Consider the following 26,457-nt stretch of genomic DNA (forward strand, 5'->3'; position numbering starts at 1 on the left):
TTGGTATGTTTCACTTTGGTACAATTTGCATGTGCATATGTTACAAAACACATCTTAGGTGATGTTGTTGGTATGTTTCACTTTGGTACATTTGCATGTGCATATGTTACAAAACACACCTTAGTTGATTTTGTTGGTATGTTTCACTTTGGTACAATTTGCATGTGCATATGTTACAAAACACATCTTAGGTGATGTTGTTGGTATGTTTCACTTTGGTACAATTTGCATGTGCATATGTTTACAAAACACATCTTAGTTCATGTTGTTGGTATGTTTCACTTTGGTACAATTTACACGTGCATATGTTACAAAACACATCTTAGTTGATGTTGTTGGTATGTTTCACTTTGGTACAATTTGACATATGTTTACAAAACACACCTTAGTTGATTTTGTTGGTATGTTTCACTTTGGTACAATTTGCATGTGCATATGTTTACAAAACACATCTTAGTTGATGTTGTTGGTATGTTTCACTTTGGTACAATTTGACATATGTTTACAAAACACATGGAAACAGTTCCCATGGATACAGTATCCATGGAGGCAGCATCCATGGAGACATTATTCATGGTAGTATCCATGGAAACAGTTCCCATGGAGACAGTATCCATGGAGGCAGTATCTATAGAGACAGTATCCATGGAGGCAGCATCCATGGAGGCAGCATCCACGGAGACAGTATCCATGAAGACATCCATGGAGGCAGTATCCATGGAGGCAGTATCCAAGTGTCTAACCAATGGATACCGCCTCGCCATCATATAAACTACTTGGAGATTACAGTTAACCCTTCCAATCACGCAAGGGCCACCTTCCTACTGCATACTCAGTAGCGGGTGAACACAATGATGGCATTACCCTTATCCACAACCAACTGCCCACTAGGGCCCACTGCGATGGCATCTGGTTTGCCAACGTAGGGATGCGGGCTGTTAGTGATAGTGATATAGCGGACATACCTCCCCTGGCTAGTGTAGACCACTACGCGCCTGTTTTCTGAGTCCGCCACCAGGACGTGACCGGATGAAGGGTCGACACAGATGCCTTCGGGACGATTCAGGCGGCCGCCGCTCCTTCCCGGACTTCCGAACTTCCCCTTGTACTTTCCGTCTTCGTCAAAGATGTAGATGGTGTGAGTGCCCCAGTCGGAGACGTAGATCTTCCCATTCCCGTCAGTGGCGACGTGCTTCGGCGTCTTCATCCGCGCGCGGGGCACCTGCGGCTGCTGCCCGACTTCCCACAGTAGGTTACCGTCAGGCCGGAAGGCTTGCAGGCCGCCACGGTACCCGTCAGACCAGGTAACATACACATGCAAGCCCACGGCCATGCCACGGGGCGGCCCCCGTGATGCAGCCTCAGGGAGATCAAACTTGGTTTTCAGATTGCCTTCCCTGTCGAACTGCACCACGGTGTCGGTGGTGCGAGGGTACCCATTCATGAAGACCCACAGGTGGCCATCTCTGTCGATGGACACCTGAGATGGATCCTTTCCTGGGTACCCCAGCCCTGGCGCGTCCTGTGGGAACTCGTGCAGAAAGCCGCCTGCCATGCTGTACACTTGGAGGCGCGCTTGGTTCGCTGCGGCCACCCAGATCTTGTTGTCGGGGGAAACCGCGACTGCACGCACGGTGCGCAGTTTGCCGGGCCCCGACTCATCGCTGAAGGGGATGACGTAGGTCTTGCTGCCCTGGTCAGACGTTGCTGCAAAATAAATAAACAAACAAATGAAAATAAATAGAACTAATCGCATTATTAATTCCGTTGGATTGTCAAATCAACAGTTGTTGATTAAATCATTAATGTCCAATGTCGTACTTACTGCAGCAATAATAGTACTAATAGAAACAACCAGTTGCCTTTTACTTGTGACATGAACTGTCCGATATCAGCAAAGTGATAGTTAGATGTACTAAATCATTATTAGTGTAGTGTCATAGGAGTACACAAAAACGTACCGAGCAAAAAATAGAATTAGAAAGGCAACATTTCCAAAGCAAATGCATAATGTTTACATTAGCATATGGTCTGCCCTGTTAATTCCAAACACATTCATAATATATATGGTCAGACAGGAGTCTAAATCCCTCCTGCTATAAAATTGCAACATGATGTAACCCAGCACTAGTTACCATGGTGACAGACGTCTGCTTCAGGTCATTATTGACCTTAGTTGTTTGGAGAAGAAGCAAAACTGAGCAAAAACAAGAAGTTTTCCTTCGGTATGTAAACATAATAAAAATGTATCAATTTTATTTTAGGACAAAGTGTGATGACAAACCTTCCTTGGTGGTGAAGTCCGGCTTGTTGGTGGGTGCAGGTCCTGCCGCCCCCCTCCCCACCGTGACGCCGTGCGGGGGAACACGCCCGGGGACCGGAGTCACCTGAACGGTCAGAATGGGTCAAATTGTAAACATACTAACCGGCATTCACGAGTTACCCATCCCCAGAATGCAACGCGAAAACAAGTGGTCTAAACGTCATTTGCATAGGGCTGGAAGGCATCGGAATGATCCTGTTGACGTTAAACAGCTTGTTTTTCACTGTGTTTTGAGGTGTTGGGGTATTTTATGCTCAACATTAATTGAATTACTATGGATCGAATCTGACAATGAATAGAGAATAACGTTTTTTAGTTCTTCTCAACATGGAACATGTTCAAACCACAGTGAAAAACAAGCTGTTTAACATCAACAGGATCATTCCGATGCCTTCCAGTCCTATGCAAATAATGTTTAGACCCCTGTTTTCGCAATGCATTCTGGGGATGGGAAACTCGTGAATTGGTGGATCGAGCAATTTCTCTATCACCTCAATTTCCGTGTCTGACTTCCCTTAGTATAAAGTGGTCTATCAGGAAAAATTGAGACACATGGTCCCAAGGACACAAAGAGTTCCATGGTTTTAAGATCTAACGTTATACTGCTATACATACATATTTGTTACATATGTCACAGGGGAGATTGGAATCCAGGGGGATCTGGAATCCTCCTAGGGGAGATTGGAATCCAGATATTCAGATCCCAGTTTTGTAGAAAAAAAAACTTGAATTCCAGTCTCCCCTAGGGGAGATAGGGATTCCAATCTCCCCTAGGAGGATTCCGGATCCCCCTGGATTCCAATCTCCCCTGTGACAAATATACATATTATCATTGATGCTGTTTATCTGCATGCTAAGTTTGGATATCGGTGATATGGCTAAGAAGTAAGTAATTACCTTCGCCAAGAAGGTTATGTTTTCAGGGGCGTTCGTGTATGTGTGTGTGTGTGTGTGTGTGTGTGTGTGTGTGTGTGTCTGTCTGTCAACACGATAACTTGAGAAGGTCTTGATGGATTGTCTTGATACTTGGTAGGTGGGTAGGTCTTGATGAGACCTCAAAATGATTAGATTTTGGGCCACCTGGCGGCTTGTCATGGTACTGCAGCAGAACTTCCGGTTTTGATATCTCATGATCCAGACATGCTAGGGTGACGAAATTTAGATGGTAGATAGCTCTTGTGCTGGGGATGAAGTGACAAGAGTTTGAGTCCCCTAGTTGCTTGCTCTAGAACTGCAGGGGGGTTTAATGGACAAATGTTTAAAGATGGATGGATCATCGTGATTTTTGGTATGTAGGTAGCTTGAGTGATGCTTGACATAATGATATTACAATTATGCAAATATGGATGTAATTTCCATAATTAATGAGGAAATTCTATTTATCAGCTGCATTCCATAATAGGAAGTTCAAGCTTGTGACATATGTTATTAAGAATGAGAGAAACACAGGCAGATATCGATTATGCAAATGAAGACTTAATTTGCATAATTAATGAGAAAATATTATAATTGCATAGTGGTAACTGCCTGGAATTTTATAGTTGGGGTGTTTGAAAGTTAAGTTAAGGTGAACATAATTAAACATAACTTATTCAAATAAGGACCTCATCTGCATAATTTATGAGAAAATCTCATCATGGCATTCTTTGTTAAGATAAGACTGTCTTTTGGTGGAGAATATGATCAACAGATATAATCCATGCAATTGAGGATCCTATTTGCATAATTAGGGGGATTAATATATAATTTCTTAATCATAAAAGCTAACATCATTTGGCGAAGGTATGAGATCGTGGAACTCTTGTTATAATCTATTGTTTACATGTCTTGAAAGTTCATCTGTGTTGGTAGAAGTCATTATGAAGTAAGTTTAAACTGTAATTTCCAACACAATTTGGGTGACTCCAATTCTTGTTGTGTTGGAAATTACAGTTTAAACGTACTTCATATTGTTTACATGGCTACATGGTAGCCTCTACTGGGCTTTAGAGGTGGATTAAAAGAGTATAAATTGGCCAAATAGACAGATAAGGCCACAGCAAGTAATTTTTATGGATGACATCAGCGCGCGCATAATTTTCGCCTGATTTTGAAAAAAAAAGAAAGAAATTTTGTTGCCTTCTGAAAGTGGTCAACATGCCGATAATGGGCAAAAATGTCTGTTGCCATTCCAGAAGGTGGATGGCAGATAACTATGAAGAGGGGATCAGACAAGAAAGGGCTCTGATTTAATGTTTTGTTTCTTACTTTGATGCAGTGATATGTGATGCTGGCTGTGTATATGTGATGTTCCCACTGAATCAAAACCATTTGTACAATGATTGAGTCAAAATTGTAAATTGTAGGAGCCTTGTTTTTTTCGGCCCGCCTTGTTTTTTTTTTCGTCCGCTCGCATTAGATTTGGAGTCTGCGGAGAATGTCATCAATATAATTTACTTGCTGTGGCTTAACATGACAAGGGAGTTGGTTCGCAAAAGCAGAACAGTTTAATTTTATTTGTCTTTCTGACTGGATACCGCTTGGCAGAATTTCCGCTCTACTGAGGACTACCAAAGTGTCATCTGATGACGTCATCAAGAAGACTGACAAGTACTGACCCTTATGACGTCAGCAGGCGTGACCTTGTCAGTCTTCTTGATGACGTCATCAGGCGTCACCTTGGCAGTGCCCTTGATGACGTCATCAGTCGTTACCTTGTCAGGCTTCTTGATGACGTCAGCAGATGTCCCCACCTTGTCAGGACCTTTCCAGACAGCCGTACGGGTGATGTTCAGGGGCCCTGCTGTAGTTGTAGCCGCCTGTAGAAAAAGGGCAAACAATCTTAGGCCACACCAATTTAATTTGCTGGTTCTCGGATTTTTTTTTGAAAAAATATGAAGCGACAGGGCGAAAAAAGATAAAAATAAAAACAATTCTATTATAGCCCCAAATGCTACGATAGGATCCATGAAGTCAACACAAAAAGCTAGATAGATATGGAAAAACTGTTAGGAAGAAAAGGACTTTCCTCACATGTTGGGGGCAAAATGTGAGCATTTTTTATAGTTGATTTAGAACCAAAATCCTTTTTTTGGCAAGTTAGAAAAAAATGAAGAGACGAATCCGAGAACTAACAAATTAAATTGGTGTGGCCTTAATTAAATGTGTCATATTCATATTTGAGAAAGACAGAAAAAGACAACAATCTTCATATTCAGTTTACTCTGATTATGTCTTTTTGCCAGTTTTCCAGACATTCATATTGTTTTTTAAACAATGTTAATTAAATGTGTCATTCATATTTGAGATGACAGAAAAATACTAAAATCTTCATATCAATATATATGTTTCCTCTGATAATGTGGTTTTTGCCAGTTGTTTGTTTTCCAGGCATTTATATTGTTTTGTGAACAATGTTAATGTGCTCTGTATCTGTATCTGTATAGCCGGTATAACCGCCTTTCGGCGTAACATGCACACCAGCTACAGTTGAAATGACATAAAACCTGTAACAATGTGCATATTATGTTTACTCTGATAATGTGTTTTTGCCAGTTGTTTGTTTTCCGGACATTAATATTTTGAACCATCTGTACAGATATAAGTAATATTACTAGTCTCCACCAGACTACTTTGCAGGTTGAATAAATCGTCAAACTTGACCTAAAAAGGGGAATATAATTGGCCAGAGGAGTTAGCCGGCCATAGAAGGTAGGCATGCTAGTCCTCCTATGGCCGGCTAACTCCCCTTTTTAGGCTGATTTTGGCGACGTCTCAGGGAGGAGCCTAATGGTACAGTATTGTGTGCAGTTTGCAAGAAATCTAGAAATGGTACAGGCATTTTGTCCACAGGCATGGAATGTCCATAGGCATGTCTCCGACCCACAACTATGCCCACATTCCTGGAGACCCTTGGGAAGACCTGTCTGCTCCGAAAGGCCCTACTTTCTGTGACCCCGGGGCTCGTTCACTATACACTCAGGGGAGGAGTGCACTGTATCTGTCTAGACTTAACAGGTACCAAGTCTTCCTCAAAATCATGAACTCATGGCAGTGCCGTGCAAACAATAACCCTAACAGCAACCACCGTCGCCTTGGCAATGTATGTTTTCATTGCCAGTCTTGTTGACTATTTATTCAGCCTGCAAAGCAGGCTGATGTCAACTTACAGTGCCGTTGTTCCCAGCTTGGAAGTTGAGTTGCGTCAGAAGTACAGGTACCACGATCAGCAGTGTTACCATGGCAACGGTCGATGCGATGACGCACTTCAGCAGGCGTGGTGACAGGCGATGACGTAAGCGTTCCCAGATGTTCTCTTCTGATGACGCTGTGAGGTGGACAGAAGAAACATACAATTTTTTGTTGTCATGAAAGTTCATCTGTGTTGGTAGTAATCATTGTGAAACATTGAACTTTATTCCAACACACAGTTTACAGAGAGATAAAATTTTCGACGACCACTGTCGCCTTCATCAGGATAATTAATGACCAATCACTTCACAACGTGATCGCGCGAGAGTTACGGTTTACAAACACGTGACATAAATCACACGAGACTTTACTGATACGTGACGTCAGCAACTGATCTCTGAAAATTTGATCTCTCTGTAAACTGTGTGTTGGAATAAAGTGCAATGTTTTACAATTTTTTGTTGGGTCTACTTAGCAACTGTTAGCAACACAAATGAAGTTTTACGAGATGAAATAAGAGTGCTATTAAGCATTCTAATATTAATGATTTTTGATAACAGTTATCAAATGTATTCAGCTCAGCAGCTTTGCTTGCTTTAAAAAGGTGTTCTTCTCTGTGTAGGATACTAACAATGATTGTGAATAATAAATTTATCTATTTAGATTTTCAATAAATGTCACAAGCGTATTCTAGATCTGTGGGACAAGGGAAGTCTATATTGGCCGCCAGAAAACCGCTGCCACCCCTACCCCCTACGTGTTACAGTACTGTATGTATGCCAATGGATACATGCGCCCAATATGGACTCCCCTTGCCGCACGGAATCTAGCCTCCTTCGCAGACTCGTGAGGCGGCGGAGTTAAAATTTTTCGGAGAGGGACGCGAGTTATGCCGCGGAGGGGCGGTTTTGCCGCCGAGGGACTTTGCTGGTGGTAGACAGCGGTGAAACCGTCCCTCCGCGGCATAACTCGCGTCGTTCCCCGAAGAAAATTAACGCCGCCCTCTCACAATTCTGTGAAGAAAGCTAACAGAAGCTGCTATAAGACGGACCTTGCGGCGGCAGCGGGGCGTGGTTTGAGCTGTACATCGGGTTTGGCCGGAGCTGGCGGAGGATGTCTTGCGGGTTCTGTAACGGATTGAGCCCGACCGGCGGCACTTGTTGGCCGCCCCCGGGCCTCGGGGTAGAGGGAACAGGCGGTGCGCCGAGGACGTCCCGGTTCAGAGGCGGTCCGAACCCCTGCCGAAACTGGTCGCCGTTCTCGTACGTGTGGGCAGCGGCCGGGTCAGGTTGGGACCGGCCGTCGGCGGTGGTTCGTCCTCCCGGCCTCGGGGTAGAGGGGACGGGCGGGGCGCGGCCGGCATCTCGGCTCAGAGGCTTCCCGAGACCCTGGTGGAACGTGTCGCCGTCCTCGTACGTGTGTGTGGCGGGACCTAGTAAATAGTAGAGCGGATTCATTCCTCAAACTAACCGACATCTCACACACGCAGTCGTCCCTCAGTAAGACATGTGGAGCCGCAGAGTTTCCCGTTAAGACTTTTATTCAGCCTTGTAATTTTGAATTTTCCTTTATCAAATCAAATCAAATCAAACATCAATCATTCAATCAACTTGGCAGTCTTGAACTCGACTGAAGTGTGTCGATTTAACATTTTTGTCATTTAAAAAACAATCTACTGCAGAACCAAGGTCAGCCACCAGGAGGCCAATATTTGACCTTGACCTTTGTCTTCCTAAGACCTACCAACGTACCAAATATCATCACAATCCATAAAGGCGTTCTGAAGTTATGCTGACTACAAAGTTGCGGAAACACAAACACACATCCAGACATACACACAGGCAGACAGACAGACATACACACACACACAGACACACACACAGACACAAAAACAATACCTCCATTTTTCATGGAGGTAATAAACAACATTCTATCAGTTAAAAGTATTACTAGTACATTACGTAAAGATCAATTAACATATAGCAAAAGTGCGTTGACGAGTAAAACCCATTCATATTAAAAAAAACTCTTATATCTGACATCATAAACACAACCTTGATAGACACAAGTACAAAATATACATTAAGGTTTATCAATTTGTAATTTCTATATACCATTTGTACAAGTTATTGTTATCTATATTTAATTTGATTATGTTGAGTTGGACACCAGAAAGAATAATGTCAAAACACTAATGGGGATCCGAATAAACAAACAAACAAACAAACAAATTTCTTATTTCTTATTTCGTCTCCACGTTTGTATATGTGGGTTATCTAACACCAGTTAACACTGTCTTGATAACCTGTGTCTTGACCTGTTGTCATTACCAATAAAGAAACAAACAAACAAACAAACAAACATACCAGACGCCGCTAGCCCAGCTGCCGGACGGTGACCTTGAGCGGCGCCTTGACCTTGACCTCCCGGTCGGCCGGAGGACGTCGTCCCGACTTGGAATGGCCCGCCTGGTTCTTTCGGAGTTGTTTCTTGTTGGTCATCGACACTTCCGTCAGGCCCTTTTAAAAGATAAGGAAGCATTAGCCAAATTGTCTGGAGACTAGTTCAGTCATGGATGTTGCATTGCTTACCAAACACTCTATCGCCTGTTGTAGTGAACAGACACGCACATACACACACACACACACACACACACACACACACACACACACACACACACACAAACACACATATACACACACACCCACACCCACACACAGACACACACACATACACACACAGACACACACACATATAGACACAGACACACACACACACAGACAGACACATACATACATGTACAGAGAGAGAGAGAGAGAAAGAGGCACACACACACACACACACACACACACACAGAGAGAGAGACACACAGACACATACATACATACACACACACACACGCACAGAGAGAGAGACTGAGAGGCACACATACACAAACACACACAGACACATACACACAGACAGACAGACACACACACACACACACACACACACACACACACACACACACACACACATGCAAATGTTTATTTCCAAAAGTAACTCTCATACAAAATTATTCTGTACATTAACAAATGCGCCAGAAGAAACCACACTCGAGGATTGATATGCACATCAATTATACTGTCCAAACAGAAGTTTAGATTCCAGTGCATAATAGAAAGCCATTTTAAAAAAACGATAAAAGCCTAAACACACGCAAAAAAATATTACAAAACCTAACTTGGACAGTATACGTATATCAATTATACACTGGCATTTTTGACGGAAATATGCGTATACGTGAAAGATGGTTTGCCGAGGATGACAGACCACATACTAGTACCAGAAAAAATGAGCCAACAAAGAAAATTATTTAAAAAGGATAAAAGATATTTCTCAGTAACCATGTTACAAACCACCAAAGTAAAAATGTAGCATAGACTCCTACAGTGGCGTCGGTGGCGCAACAGTTTAGAGCGTTGAAGTCAGAACCAAGAGGTCCCGGGTTCGATTCTTTGTGAAAGGCATTTTTTCCTTTCCCTGACGGTGGAGTGACGCCCACCGAACTTCGTAGGCTAATCTGTCTAAATGTGTGCCAAAACACACTACGGATTTGGTGAGCCAATGTTCAACATCTGCACATTTGCCACCGAGAGCCGTAAAAAGAAATACAATGTAGACTCCTATGCGGAGGTAATGAGATTCAAATATGTGAACGGGGCATATTTTAAAGCCGTTTGGGTATTTCTACAACAACAATGTAAACTAGGTCCTATAAGACATTATATCTTTTTGGCGCCCTTTTGGTACATGCATGTTTAGGCCACACCGTCTTGATTTTGTGGATGACATCATCTGAAGACCCCCAAACTAGTGCGAGCGGGCGAATAAAAAAAAATCCGGCCAAAAATAAAAATGCTACTAAACCACAGGAATACAAAGCTGGTATTGTGAATTCGCGACAGTACATAGCGACGTATACGACAAGCCGGCTTGTGGAATCTATGAATCGGTACTGTACATATGTACTGAGTTCTTGAGTCGTGGAGTTTCGGTAGTCTGGGTGCCCGGCTCCGTATTATATTGTCGCTAACTAACATGGATTATCCAGGCCTAGAGCCAGGTCAAAGCCTCGGTGGACGGGATTTTTTTTGAGGGCGACAGACGAAAATCAATGCGTGCGCGGATGGAGTCGGTGTGGCCTTACCCATGCTGTCATATATAGTCATTAATCTTGTGAATTGACTGAATTTATACTGTTTCTTACTGTTGTCAGCTAGTTTCTGGCCATATTCAAAGAACAGGGTAGAAACTAGGGCTCGAAATGCATTGTGGGAACAGTTGCACCAGACCTAAACATTTTGGTGCACAGACAAAAAATTGGGGACGCAACATTTTGAAATTTGCAAAAAGACAAATGCTAAATCTTTCAATTTTCACTGGACCATAACTTCGAGGCCCCAAATCACAAATTGTGTTACTTACGTATACGATGCGTTCTAAACTCCCTTTCATTTGATCTTATACTTGGCAGTTTCCTCAGTTGTAGTTAAATTTTGTCCGACATAATAGGGGAAAACCTGTGAACATGCCTACATTTTTCTCGCAGTGTATTTTTAAAGTGTTACAGCACAAATTCGGTGTAATATTGTGGGTTCTATGGCCCTTTATGTCTATTTTCATGCGATTCTATGCGTGGCAGAGTTTCTGTTGTAGTTGAATTTTGGCCGACACAGTGAGGAAAACATGTCAACATGCCTAGTTTTTGCTTTCCATTTCGTAGTGTATTCTTAAAGTGGTGTCGTGTGGCGTAAAATAGAGCGTTCGGCTCGAAACCAAGAGGTCGCGAGTTTGAATTCTGTCGTGCCAGGTCTTGGGAAAGACACTTAATACGAATTTCCTCACTTCACTCAGGTAAACATTAGTAAGTCTGCTGGCCGTTCATGCGTTTTTCTGCGTTGGTGGCGGCATGAAAATAAGTTGAAAAAATTGAGCGTGCCGTCGCCATGTCTTGTAATACATGTTGGAATGGTACAGTAAAAGCAATAATATAAAAGCACTTTTCCAAAAAAAAAAGAGTTCCTGACCTGACGGTAGATCTGCGCCGTACATGGGGTTGAGCGGTATCTTGTTGAGGTCTTCCCTCCGCAGCCTGTGCCGGTACACGCCCGCCCTTTTCACGTCCCTCTCTTTGGGGAGAACAAACCGCCCTGCCGGGGTCTGTCCTTCGGCTTCATGTCGGGATGGTCCCGCTGGATTCTTTCCGGAGTGGCCGGGCGGTGGTCCGTGGTAATTGGCCTGTCCGGAGTGACGGGACGATAGGTTGTGTCCATTTTTCTGTCCGGAGCGACGGGACGATAGGTCGTGGTCATTTTCCTGTCCGGAACGACGGGACGGTAGCCCAGTGGCCTGTTCGGAGCGACGGGACGGTAACTCGTGGTCAGTGTCCTGTCCAGAGCGACGGAACGATAGCTCAGAGGTCTTCCTGGGTGGACCAGACAGATCTCCCGGAGTCTGCCCGCAGAGACGAGCCGGTTTCCCCAGAGCTTGTCCGTGGAGGCGAGACGGTACCTTCCGATAGTGCACGGCGGAGAACCGGCCAGAAGCACGGCTGTGGGAATCTTCAATAAAAGTTGCTTCTTCAGTCAATTCTGAGGACTCGTGAGAGTCATTAACAGCCATCACTGTGGCTCTCTGATGTAGCTCCTTTGTCGGAGCGCACGCCATGTCGGACCGTGAGCTTTACAAGCTCGGGCGCGGCTCAGAGCGCAGCTTTCCTCGATTCTCCTAAAGTACACATTCATGAATATTAGTAACTCTAATTGTCTAGAAATTGGAGGCTGTGGTTTATGTCTAACCCTGTATTATTAGCGATTTCCTCACCTTATCAGGACATTTTACTACTGGACTTAAGACCAACAAAATTTTGTTACTGAAGCAACATTAAACAATAATGTCGTATTTGTCAGATACTCCTAGAAATTTCATTCTCAATACTAAAGTTTATGTCGGGGTATCAAATCTTGTGGGGTCGTGTGGCACAACGGCAGCGTGCGCGACTCGGAATCAAGAGGTCCCGGGTTCGAGTCCTGACATGCCACCAATCTTGTGCCTTTGGGACAGGCACTTTACACGACTTTCCCCACTAGACTCAAGCGAAAATGAGTATTGTCTGTCCAGTATTCGTTTCTATGTGTGGGACACAACACCAGCAACAGCTGCCTCTGTTCCGCGTGTATTGCACTGTTGCAATTTTAATAAATCAAATCAAATCAAATAAACCGATTCAAACAACCAATCATCACATCATCCAGTACACTTTGTAGATAAGTTTGATTGGCCAAGCACAGACATTTCAAATCGACACAGAGAAGAAAGTTATTTTTTCCTAGTCTATAAGTTAGGTTAAAACTGAGGAAGAAGCTGAATATTCAAAAGAAATTATAATAGATGAGTATTCATCGTTATGTTGTCTTTCTATACATCGAGTTACGGACATAGTGTTTTGCAGTCAAACAAATTTCACAATGTGCTTGGTTCACGGTAGATTGACTGGCGATGACAGTACGTAGTCTGAGTTAATATGACGTTTTGTGATGCTAAACTTTCTATACAAATACGTAGAGTCACTTCAAATCCGCCATCTTGGACTGACTCCGCTTCCAGCCTAGTGCTGATGAGAAATACCACAGTTTCCTTTGATGTGTGATGTCGGAAAAAAACTGCAACTTTGATTGTCTGGAAACGGGGTTTGGCATTTCCCACGTATTACCCAATAGGGTCGCTCACCTCGTAATTAGTTAGAATTATCTAATTTGCTAAAAGTTATAGATATTCTTTATCGTAGTGTATTATCATATTGTCAATATTATTGTAGAAATCTCGATGTTGTGTCATATGTTTCGTTGTGAAGATCGTTTTTCCCGCACGGTATGTGAGTTGTGAATTCTGGCATAACGCAGACTTGTTTTCCTGCATATACCGGATAACTTGCGTCAGTACGGAATATTCAAGATAACATGAAAGAGATCTGGATTGTACGTAATTTTTCAATACACTACTGTGCGGGGGTGGAGATTAGCGGTTATTTAATCATTCGCGTTGCTTTAGCCTGACTAAAGCGTCGTACAACCCTCCGTACGTGCATCTGTGTGCTGTCTACGTGCAAAAACGTGGGCAAACGTAGGGGATCCGTTAAGTGATGGTCACAACCCGCCGTACGTGCTTTTTGTCCGTACGTTTTTTGGGAGGCTACGTCTGCTACGTTTTTTCTGAAAACGTAGGGAAGGAGTGGCGTCTACGCACGTCACTCGCACGTCAATCGCACGGTTGCGCAAGTTGTAAGAGTGTGGTCTGCACGTTACGTCTGTCCGTGAGCGGTTGCGTGCATTGTACGTTGCGCAAGTGGTAAGTGAGTTGTACGTACTTACAACGTACGATCTCTGTGCGATTGCAACTTTACCGTAAGGAGGCCGTACTCACACGTGCTTCTTCCGCACGGCACGTACGGGGCACGCACGTCGCTCGTACTCGCACGCACGGGTGGTGAATCCGTAGACCGCACGCAGAAAAAGTTTTACATGCACTTAAAGTTCTACGGCGTGTCTGCGTGCTACCAAATCCGTAGGATTCCGTACGAAGGCGGTACTCACCACGCACGGATGCCCTACGTTTGCCCACGTTTTTGCACGTAGACAGCACGCAGGAGCACGTACGGCGGGTTGTGACCGTCGCTTAAGTGGTGAGTACCGCCTCCGTACGGAATCCTACGGATCAGGGAGCAGGCAGACACGCCGTAGAACTAGCAACATGCATTATCTTTTGTTATAGTAGTTGGTCTAACTCTGAATGCCTGTTATAATTTGTAGAAAAATTATAACACAGCGACAACATAATAATTTGGTGTGTACTTTAATGAATAGCACTCCGTTTGTATACAAGTCCTGAAGCTCCAATGATAAAATCTATGAGCCATCAAATGACAAGAATAAACTACAACACGCAATATCGATACTTACTCAATGTTCTATATCTTTCCCTTTAGATATTTGTTGTTACCGATTACCTTGTTAAAATAGATGCCAAGAGCTCGCATTAGTTATTATAGTAATGACAAATATTTTATGTATTTATTGAAAAATAAGATAACAGAGATTCACTGAAATACCTGAAAACCTAACCCATTTAATATATCTGAATACACACTCAATAAATGTTATATCACTCATATTAGTGAAATAAAGTCTAAGATGATATTGTAACATGTACAAAACTAGAATTCCGAGATCTCATACCTCCATGAAATATGATCTTGATATGTAAATGTAAATTTCTTCTTTAAATGTGCAAATGACCTCTGCATTAACATGATATATGCATCGTGATGTATGTTAACTTTTGATTAACTTACAGATGTCCCAAGTATGACATTCTCATCATTCACCATTACGAAATCATAGAATTTTCACATTAATTATGCAAATTAGGTCATCATTTGCATAATTAGTATCTGTTGAAGTTCCGCCTGCCATAGGTTACATAGTATAATGTAAAACACTGTAATTATAGAATTTCCTCATTAATTATGCAAATAAAGTCCTCATTTGCATAATTTGCATTTAATTATGTACATCTCTCTCTCAGCTACCTATACACCAAAAAAAATGAAAATATGTTGTTCCTGTCTGGACTTATTGGCTTTTAAATATTTCGCCAGAAAGTGCCCTGCAGTTCCAGAACAAGCCGCTAGGAGGCCCAAACTCATATGACTTCTTCCCAAGCACGAGAGCTACCTTCCATCAAAATTTCATGACCCTAGCATGTCCAGATCGCGAGATATCAAAACCGAAAGTTGCGCTGCAGTACCAAGGGAAGCCACTAGGGGGACCAAAATCTCATCATTTCCAGTTTTCGTCACACCCTACCAACACACGAAGTATGAAACCAATCCATCCAGGCATTCTTGAGTTATCATGTTGACCAACAGACAGACGGACAGATAAACGCAACTGAAAATATAACCTCCATGTACATAATTAAATGTAAATTATGCAAATGAGGACTTTATGTGCATAATTAATGAGGAAATTCTATAATTACAGTGTTTTACATTATACTATGTAACCTAGGGCAGGCGGAACTTCAACAGATACTAATTATGCAAATGATGACCTAATTTGCATAATTAATGTGAAAATTCTATGATTTCGTAATGGTGAATGATGAGAATGTCATACTTGGGACATCTGTAAGTTAATCAAAAGTTAACATACATCACGATGCATATATCATGTTAATGCAGAGGTCATTTGAACAATTAAAGAAGAAATTTACATTTACATATCAAGATCATATTTCATGGAGGTATGAGATCTCGGAATTCTAGTTAGAGATATGATTGTCACAATTCCTATGTGGCTATTCTTTTTTTACCCCGCAACTTAAATTGCCATACAAGACTGGTCCTTCTGATGACATTATATTGAACATTCTCGGATAGATAATGTTTTGTGCTTTACCGTGATAGTAACAGTTGTATTTCATTAAATGTTCGGTCTGGTAAAGAGTGCACACTGTACTACATACGTACGTATACATGTATATGTGTTATTCATATATCTGAATATAAAGCAAAATGCTCATATACAAAGTAAGCTAAATAAAGGTCAGGATGTCAAAGTTACGTCTGACTATTTGATAATAAAAAAGTCAACCCTTTCTTAATTTTCAACTCGTTTTTAAATCTGCAAGACATGTAGACATAGAACACTAACAACATTTCTGAACAAAGTAGAAACATTGACCTATCCTTTTTTTTATTCAAGATAACAAGGGTACAAGACACTGCACTTAAGTTGACCAACCTTCTTTGCCAGCGCTATCTAACAATAAAACAACATATATGTAAATAGAAATGTTTGCAAAACTCCTCCCCCCACCTGATGGATTATCAATTCAATTACAAGAAGAGACTACTTAAATTAATAAAGCTATAGAAGCGTTCGGTCTATTGAATTGTAGCCAGTAGTTCTACACTTGTGACACAGTCTCGGTCTGCGGTTCTCGGACCTTGAGGAAGATGTCACAGTTGACCACGCCGTATTCCGTGGTCCCCTCACAGGTGTAACAGCCTTGGTTCTGTCCGGATACCTCGGCGATGAAAAGGGAGTGCAGGTCTTCGCCCTCGGTGGACTGCTGGTACAACTCGTTGTTGGGTAGTGGAGTCCCTTCATGCAGCCAACGCACGCTCTTGGCTAGAGTAACACAGAACGTGGCATTTGGAAGTTGTAGTGAAGGTGAACATCATTAACATAATTTATCTAATTTTAGACCTCATTTGCATAATTTATGAGGAAATGCTATGGTTGCCTGCTTTGTAAAGATAAGACTGTAATTGGGTGCAGAATATGATCATCTGATATAACTAGCAAATCAGGATCTCATTTGCATAATCATGAGAGACATCTACAAGTCAATGATTAACAACTTTTGGCGGAGGTATGAGATCGTGGAACTCTAGTTGTTCGTATCTAATGCTTAGTCTATTGACGTGATTTAAAACAGTATTTTTAAAGTATCTTTTTTTATTCACATATTTATTAAGTATTGGGCAAAAAGCAAATGTTGCTTATATAACACCTTCTACTCAAAACATACAACGAGTATAAAACACATTGACAAGATACATGCATAACTAGAAAGGCCAATATTTGCTTTGGAGCAAATACAGCGATGGCTTCACCACATTTTACGACATGGCAGGGAAAGAATGAGAAACACAAGGGAAAACAATGCTTTACATTGATATAACTATAATATGAAGTAACATACAACTAAGACTACAACAGTTGGCTAGCTATTCCCTACATTATTGGTTAGGATTTTTAATTGCATAATGCAAACTGTTGATTTTCAAAAAAAAAACGTTCATGCCCGCATTCCAATGCTGGAGCAGGAAAGCTTGAATACCTACCAAAACACATGAATACAGACATACTGTCAGTATGGAAATGGTCTGTGCAGGTGTTAATCAAGTTAAATCCCAACAGACCAATCAGCAAGAAATGCTCTGTGCAGGTGGAAATGGTCTGTGCAGGTGTTAATCAAGTTAAATCCCAACAGCCAATCAGCAAGAAGAAGAGAGGAAAGCTGCATGCCTATTGGTTGATGCCCTGCATTCCATTGTGATGACTCATGCCAAATGTGGTTAACACTGCCCACTGACACATTAATACATTTGCTATAATACAGCCAAAAAACTCAAATAAAACCATTCTAAAAGCCTGTATCACAAAAATTTAAAAAAACGCCTAAGGGTATTTGCCCACTGTACCTCCATACCAAATTTCAGATCCTTAGGCCCCAAAATGAAGAAGCTGAATCCATTTAAAGATATGGCAGGAGGAGAAGAAGAAGAAGAAGAAGGAGGAGAAACATCAGAAAAAGCAATATGGTTTCACCACACCACTTCGTGGTGTGGTGAAGCCATAATTACAAGGTGGATAAAACAAACAAGACAAGCTGGTGATCTATCAATTACGAGAATCAAACACATTACAGTTTTGTAGGTGTGAAAGTGATGTGAACCCTCGAAGTAGTAAGAACATAGAGAACTGCCATTGAGATGCTGTAGCTCTACTATGCTGGAGAGAGATGATAATGGGTACTTCTTTGACTGGAATAAATTTTACAATGTAGAAAGTAGTGTTCAGTTGTTTCACTATGGTAGCCACATTTACATTTTTAAAATTGGATCACTGCACAAACAATAAACACAGATATGAAGAAGCTTTCTCACCGTCTCCGACAATCTCAATGATGATGGGATTGCCATTGTCTACTTCAATGGTGCTTCCGGACTGAGACTCAAAGGGATGAGCTGATTGGGTCTCTGGTGGTGGCTGCACAGCTAGAGATGAAAATATTAAATTTTCGTCAGCTTGCAACGGAATGCATATAGTTCTTGGACAGGGTATACATAGAGCTTTATTGCACGACAATTGCACATGGTACAATATATGGCAAACTACATCAAAAACGTAACAAACAATGAAATAAATATGTTGAATAAGACCTAATGTCGAATAAAACCTAACATATCTTAATTACTTAAACAATAAGGGATAGCACAACTATTTGATAATCTGTTACGATCGAGTGGGCTTATCACAAGTTTTGGTATTTTTTTTTCTAATAGCAAAGCATTCCTTTATATATCTACCTATTTTTGCGTTGTGGAGACCTTTACATGTAAAGATATATTCAAATCTGTCTCCAACATCGAGACTCTTGAAATCTGTTGTACTTGATTCGAGAAATGTAAAATAGCATAAGTATTAACAACAACTGCTATTGTGCTTTATTTATGATTTCTCTTTTAATATTTGTTTTATCGATTTAAAGGCACCCAATGCAATTTCAGACAAAATTCCTTATGAGTAAATCTGTATGATATTCACATTTACTTTTACCTCGTGCCTCATTTTGTAATAATGTCATACTTGAATTGTTTGAAATAGCCCGAAAACAAGCTACGCAAGTAGTCCCCTTATTTTTTTGGTACCACCAATAAATACCTAGAGCCAGCCTACGAAACAAAATAAGCAACTTTCAACGACATCACATTTTTTGCCTCACAGATATCAGTATTGTATGGGCCATGTTGATTCAACTTAACACATTAAAAAACAAGAGTTCCACGATCTCATACCTTCGCCAAATGATGTTAACCCTTGCGGGTGACGAATTATACAATTTTAATCATTGTAAATAAGAGCCTCATTTGCATGGATTATATCAGTTGATCATATTCTCCATCCAATGACGGCCTTATCATAACAAAAAGGCTATTATAGCACTTCCTCATAAATTATGCAAATGAGGTCATGATTTGAATAAATTATGTTTATTGATGTTCACCTTCACTTAACTTCCAAATGTGGAAAGTATGAAATTCGGGGTGCAGCAGTTACAACTATGGAATTATAAGAATTTGATTAATTGATTATGCAAATTAGGTCCTCATTTACATAATCTATATCCTCAGATGTTTTTCTCGTTCTCAAGTAGATGTCACAAGTGTTTCATAGTTCTATTATTGAACAAAGCAGATTTATAGAATTTCCTCATTAATTATGTAAATTAAGTCCTGATTTGCATAATTGTTATCTGATTATGCCAAGCATCACTTCAACTACCTACATACCAAAAATCACGACAATACGTCAACCGGTTCTTGAGTTATCGTCCTTCGAATTTTTTTCAACAAATGCTCCTGTAGTTCCAGAACAAGACGCTAGGGGTCCCAAACTCATGTCACTTCTTTTCTATCCCAAGAGCTATCTGTCATCCAAAATTCGTGACCCTAGCATGTCCAGATCACGAGATATCAAAACCGGAAGTTCTGCTGCAGTACCTAGGAAAGCCGCCAGGGGGCCCAAAATCTAATCATTTCTAGGTCTCATAAAGACCTACCCACCTACCAAGTTTCATTCCAATCCATCCACTGCTTCTTGAGTTACCTTGTTAAACCACACACACACACAAACACACACACACAGACAAACGCTACTGAAAACATAACCTTCTTGGCGAAGGTAATTACGAGACAATTGACTTTGTGAATTCAGTTTTGCTGCCCTGAAATTCCATTGGGTGCCATTAATTTGCAGCAGGGCTCCAAATACTGGGTGCATGTGCACCTTAGTGCACCCAAATTTGGAGCTGTGCACCCAATTTTTTTCTGTGGGTGCACCAGTGCACCCAAAATTTTGTAGGTATTTTTGTACATATTGTATAATAGTATTATAACAGGATTTTCTTGGCATCTAAGTTTCAGAAAAATAATAAAATCTTTGTACTTGTACTTTGTACTTGTTTGAAATGTTGAAGTTAGCTCCCATTTCAGAATCAAGCTTAGAAAAGGAGCAGTAAGATCTATAATTACTATACACACACACACACACACACACACACACATATATTGTGCACCTAATTTTTTTAGGTTGGGTGCACCATTGCACCTATTCCAAAAAATAAATTTCGAGCCCTGATTTGCAGACATACCGTCCAGACCAGAAGACATGTTTGGAGCGTCCACAGCATCCATCTTAGTCATCTTCGTCTCTGCTGGCTCAACAGCAAGCATGTTCGACATCTTCTTCTCCTCTTCTGGCTCAACAGCCACAGTGTTGAGCGTCTTCAACTCATCAGTACTCTTTAACATTGGCATGTCGATGTGCCAGGATTCAGCATCTGAAAGTCAAGATTAGCAGTCAAAGATTGACTGTCTATTGTATGTAGAGCTTTCTACACAGACCGACTCACAACTTCTCCAAAAAGACCTGAACACCCTGGAAGAATGGCAAAGCAAATGGCTCATGCAGTTTAATCCCGAAAAATGCTACATTATGCACATGACAAACAAACGAACACCACATGCAACTAGCTACCAGTTTTGTGGTCAGGCCTTAGCAACCACAACAAGGGTGGTGTTTAAAAAACACACCGGCGACGTATTTTAATAATAAAATTATTACCTTCGCCAAGAAGGTTATGTTTTCAGAGGCGTTCGTGTATGTGTGTGTGTGTCTGTGTGTCTGTAAACAAGATAACTTGACAAGGCCTTGATGGATTGTCTTGATATTTGGTAGGTGGGTAGGTCTTGATGAGACCTCAAAATGATTAGATTTGGGGCCCCCTAGCGGCTTGTTATGGTACTGCAGCTAAACTTCCGGTTTTCATATCTCATGATCTAAACATGTTAGGGTGACGAAATTTAGATGGTAGGTAGCTCTTGTGCTGGGGAAGAAGTGACGTGAGTTTAGACCCCCTAGCGGCTTGCTCTGGAACTGCAGGGCTATATGTTTGAAAGTATTCAAAAGAGGATAACTCAAGAACCGGTTTATAGATAGTCGTTATTGTTGGTATGTAGGTAGCTTACGTGATGCTTGATATAATTATGTGATTTGCATAATTTATGGGGAAATTCTATAAATCAGCTGCCTACCTTGTTTAAAAGGAATTTTTCTTATAACGGATTGTTGTTTTAGTACTACTAGTATGTCAAAATGTGTGTGCTTTTAACACCGTATTGTATGTAGGAAGTTGTATTGTTTGTTTTTGAGGATGCTAATATGATGCATGCATCAACGACTGATGAAATGTGTACCCTGAGCTGTAACTCACATTCGTATGGATTTATGTTTGATTATTTTGAGCTTAAGATGAGCTTTATAATAGGTATTGCCATATATAATAGACACGCTACGTGTACACCCAGTGGGTCTCCACCAGAAAGCAGACCGGGCGCTCGTCCAAGGTTCCCCAGATATCTGGTGTCTCCATATTCCACCTAACATGTCTGACTTTCCTCAGCGCCTTCAGAAATTCACGGTGGCGCTGAAGGGACTTGTGCAGAACTACCCCAAGGTCACAGTATGGGACCACAGACGTCTGTGGAGACGCAACCCAAATTGCAAACTACTTTGCGCCTGACGGCCTACACTTGTCCGATCTGGGAAACATCCAGTATTACAAAAGTGTCCGCGGGGCTTTAGACCGCCACATGCTCCTACACAGCGTCCTATTAAAGAACCCTATTGAATATGCGTGTGTGAGTCTTTTGTGCAATACATTATACAGCCGCATGGTGGCTTCTGGCGCCTGGGTTCGTCACACAGACGATCCTGGGAAGGAGATCATGCTGGGCGAGGCAGACTGTCCGGGGAACGAGTTAATTATTGACGGGCCAATGCCCAAACTCCCTCCGTGGCTAAGTTCCTTTTCGTGACTAACTCCCTTCTGAGGTAACGGTAACGAACAAGCGTCGAATTTAAACAGATTTTTCACTCGTCTGTTGTCGGAGTGTACGAACTAAAACAAACTTTGTGAGATTACGGACATCATCACAAAAACTTTGTCCATTCTTGTGGTTATTTTTAGGCACGTGCTCCCATGCATAACGCCGCAACCAGGATTTTTCAAACTAGTACGGAATTAGGGGTAGGTCAGAATTAAGGCACCCCCTCAGGATCTAAGTATTTATCTCTGTTTATCGAGAGATGCTGTTTTCCCTAGCGTCGCCAAAGAAAGGTACTTCGTATAGGTCCGTTTCAAATAGTGTATTACCACTGTGACAACATTTTATACCCCAAAATAGGAATCTTGCGTCTTGTTTAGACCCGCTACGGTAGAAATAACGCAGTGCCAGATTGCAGCCGTGTATATACGTTACGTACTAGCGAGCGCGCACGAAAATACCACCCGAGTAGAGTAGGTTATCACAACCCTTTAGAAAGACACAAAGAAAACAAAAACGACAGATTTGCATTAAGAAAGGGAAATTTATGCCGGACTTGGCCGGAGACGAAAGCCGATCCTCGCCCGCTAGGTTTACGTTGACCAGTGCACTACGTGCACGGGGAATTCCCGGTTTGTACCACACGGGGTCTCCTTGTTTGTATCGCACGGGCCACGCTCAAACTTTTCTGGAATTGACCAATCAGAGCTCGTTAAAACCATTTGCTCTCTTCACGCGTCCTTTCCACAAGCAGGACGCTCATTTACATGCTCATTTAGCCAATGACTGGTGAGAGCAGTCAGCGTCAGGATTCAGTCGACCACAGGACCCCAGGTTAGTAACACACACTCTGTATTAGCTCTCTGTAGTTCATATCCCTTGTGGGTTCCACTCCTGTAACTTAGATCCGAAACTAGACCACTGTAACTCTAAGACTAGACCATATACAGCAGATCACAATACAGCAACCCGTACAATCGAAATCGACCCGGCTCTGTGTTTTACTTGGTTAACTAGCAAATCAGATAGACGCGTAACCGTAACGTAAGTAAAGTTAGACCAAGAACTAAACCGAGATCCCCGAAATACTACACTGATTCCTCCTAAATTCTACACTGGTTCCCATACCGGATTGTACGTCAAGTTGTTGTCCTGTGAACGCTGCTGTAATTGCTAGAATTTTCGTTAAAAGTTGCCACACACTTCGTATAGTTCGTAGCTTTGACCATCTGCTAAGCGTCCCCACGTGTTCCGCATTTTCGGCTAGCTTTCTCGGCCTGTTTTCCAAACTTTGCTAAGTTTATAGTTCACTTTGTCCGGCTGATTTTGTGGCGCTTTTGGCGTTATTGCTTTTCCCGTACCCCAACTTTTTCGGATAGAACGTTTTTCTCCGGTTAGAAAAGCCGAGTTTCAGTTTCTGAGAATCCCTATCTAAGCGTCACTTTACGGGTGGTCCTTTGTTTGTGTCGCATTTTGCATTCCTGTGCCATCTTGTCCCAGTTACCCCTGTGGTGTAACGGTCGCCCCTCACTGGTCATTTCCTGCCCTTCTGTGGCTGTATTGTTTCTGAAAGCTGGTTTTCCCTTTTTGATGCGCTTTCCCATGCTTTCTTGTGTTTTTATTGCCCCCGTCTAGCCCCGTTCTTTTGTGCCCTAGTATTTTTTTCTCTCCGCTAAATTTGCCCTTTCCTGTTCGGCTTTTTTTTTTTCCTAATCCTCCTGCCTGGCCTTTTTGTTAGTCTGTCCTTCACTATGGCCCCAAAAGTTGACTTTGCCTTTGGTTTTGGAACTTCATATCCCGTCTCGATTCGTTTGTGGAAAGTCGAACCAGTACGGCCAGGGGGCGAGTTGTTAGCAGACATTCCCGCGATGATAATGAAGACCTTTATTGTACATTTGTGTTCTACAGAACTAAGTACAGGTCGCATGGGTACAGAACATGAACATAAACATATACATTACATACAAATGAACATATAAGAGCGTAAATAAATGTCTAATTTCTATTCTTTTCGGCTTCATCTCGCGTAGTAGTGATTGTATGGATATATGCGGCTGTGAGATTACTTAGAGTAGGTTTATCGAAAGTTAAAAGGAATACAAATTTCTCTTTACTAGTCAAATATCTGAAGTGGGGAAATATACTTAATACATGGCTAAAAAATATGAGTCTATCTCTACTATACAATGGGCAATCTATGGTGAAATGTATTTCATCTTCTATTTGGCCTAAACTACAGAATTGATAGGTTCTTTGTTCTAGAGGAGTGCGGTAATGTCTTCCTGATTCAATTCGTAATTTGTGACAACTGATTCTTAGTTTTGTAATGGAGGACCTGTGACGTATGTTCGCTTAGTTGAGTATATTTTTTCTTATCTTTTCTTATCTATATTTTTCTTTTCTATAATGACAGTTGACACGAGGCTAATCACCGCTGTTTCCCTACAGTTGCCCAGGCCGGCGGGCGTGGAGATACGTAGCCCCTTTGCCTTCTCTCAACCAGGGATACAGACATAAAAAGGTGAGTTCATACGTACTTTTATCCATAATTTTACAGGGTGTAGATGTTTGGTAACGTCGGCCAGTTTTGGCTAAGTTAATTTATGAAGCGCGGAAGGACTGATGCAGTTCACAGCTGTCATGTCAAGTGTACGTACTTTTGACGCACATTCTATATCAGCCTTGTCTTCAACTGTTTTCTACGTTTCGATGACTTGTTTAGGAAATGTACACCTTGTTTTGAAGAAATACATTTCAAACCGCTACCATTTGCTCACGGTGACGTTCGCACCACGATATGTTTTGGCCGAGATCTTTATGAGGCGCGGTGAGAGGCATATTACTGTTGATTTACTTGCTGTGGATAGAGGGTAGCCATTTAAACGGGAGATTTGTCAGGTATCATATACAATAATGGTAGGAGTGTATTTCATGTATAGATACCTTCAATGTGTGAAGTCCTGTCTATTGTTTTGTCCTGACACTAGCAACAAGCCTCACACCTTATCGGACCAATGACAGCCTCTCTTCTCTCCATACAGTTGCAATACCATGTGCCTTAGCTAGTGCGCAAGCTCTAGCCGGCAGTTGCAGTGCTATAGCCGGGACAATCACATATGCCAGAAGCCGTGGTCACAGCTGACTCAAGCCTCCCGGTCACAGAGCTGATCATGACAACTGACTCCAGTCTCCTTTGTGTAAAATTGTGTTTCGATATTGTTGATGATGGTAGAAGAAGCATGTTGATATCATATGTGTATTAAGTAGTAGCATCGTCGACAGAAAGAAGGAAACATGGGAAGGAACCAGATCAGTAGCAGAGCCATTACGTGCAGGCTATATAATACATTGCTAGCCACAGTAAACCTTACACCAGTTAGAGATTACTGGGGTGACTTACATACGTCTGTACTACGATGATACATTGCCTGTGTTTTACGGTATCTTAGTGTATATATTGTAATGACCTATTTTATATGTATTTAGAAAACCTCGCCAATGACGGTTCAAATCGAATCGAGGAGAATGTACACATTTTAAAAACCATGAAGATGCTGAACAATCGATGTATATGGGAGCAGTGGTACGATTGCACTCTCTAACTAACTTGTAAGAACATGATAGTGCAAGACCTGATGAAACTCCGAACAGTTCCCTTGTAATAACTTAGACAGTTCTCTGTTATTGTAGTCCCTGTTATTGCTCCGGTTACAAATATGTTTGTTTCTTTGAACAAATGTATTATTCTTTGCTGAAGTGATGTACCACTGTTATGCGGTAATACAGAATACCATGGAGGTATGAGAATACTAAGTATAAAGACACAGGATTTCTACAACAAGGGACGCCAGTTCAAGAAGCAAAAGATAACTCAGTTAAGACTGAAAGGGTTTACGTATCCAGTATCATATAGTCATATATATAGCCAGTCCGTCTTAAAAGTCTCCCGTGCCCAGTGTGCGGAAAGCCTTGTCTCGGCGTCTTTCCTTTATCCTCACATAGTTGCATTGAAAAGAACTTTATAATTCATCCGTTGGGTTTATGTCCAAACACATACTTTTTCTATAAAGAGAAGGAAACTAACTAGAAAAACAAACAACCAAACGACGGTAACATATTGGTTTATATTCAGACAGTCACGACATCTCCTTTAAAACATTGAAAAGAACTTGAATTCATCCGT

The 26,457-nt window shown here is 41.6% G+C and overlaps 2 protein-coding genes across 2 annotated transcripts in view; both read right to left on the reverse strand.

The window, feature by feature from the left end:
- Nucleotides 1-817: 817 nt before the first annotated feature.
- LOC109485126 (tripartite motif-containing protein 3-like) lies at nucleotides 818-12,202 on the reverse strand. The gene is made up of 4 exons (XM_019788560.1): nucleotides 11,563-12,202; nucleotides 8,860-9,012; nucleotides 7,545-7,925; nucleotides 818-1,707 (listed from the first exon to the last, which is right to left on the reverse strand). The coding sequence occupies exons 1-4, from the start codon at nucleotides 12,200-12,202 to the stop codon at nucleotides 833-835; spliced, it is 2,049 nt and encodes a 682-aa protein (XP_019644119.1). The 3' UTR covers nucleotides 818-832.
- A 4,272-nt stretch (nucleotides 12,203-16,474) lies between these two features.
- Nucleotides 16,475-26,457, reverse strand: part of LOC109485127 — a 20,485-nt gene continuing 10,502 nt past the window's right edge. The window contains exons 16-18 of the mRNA XM_019788561.1: nucleotides 20,540-20,728; nucleotides 18,273-18,383; nucleotides 16,475-16,728 (exon numbers count right to left, since the gene is read on the reverse strand). Coding sequence (XP_019644120.1) covers nucleotides 16,505-16,728; nucleotides 18,273-18,383; nucleotides 20,540-20,728 — 524 coding nt within the window. The 3' untranslated portion in view covers nucleotides 16,475-16,504. The remainder of the gene's footprint in view (nucleotides 16,729-18,272; nucleotides 18,384-20,539; nucleotides 20,729-26,457) is intronic.

This window comes from Branchiostoma belcheri, unplaced genomic scaffold (assembly GCF_001625305.1).
Source record: "Branchiostoma belcheri isolate BF01 breed outbred unplaced genomic scaffold, Haploidv18h27 scaffold73, whole genome shotgun sequence".
Lineage (NCBI taxonomy): Eukaryota > Metazoa > Chordata > Leptocardii > Amphioxiformes > Branchiostomatidae > Branchiostoma > Branchiostoma belcheri.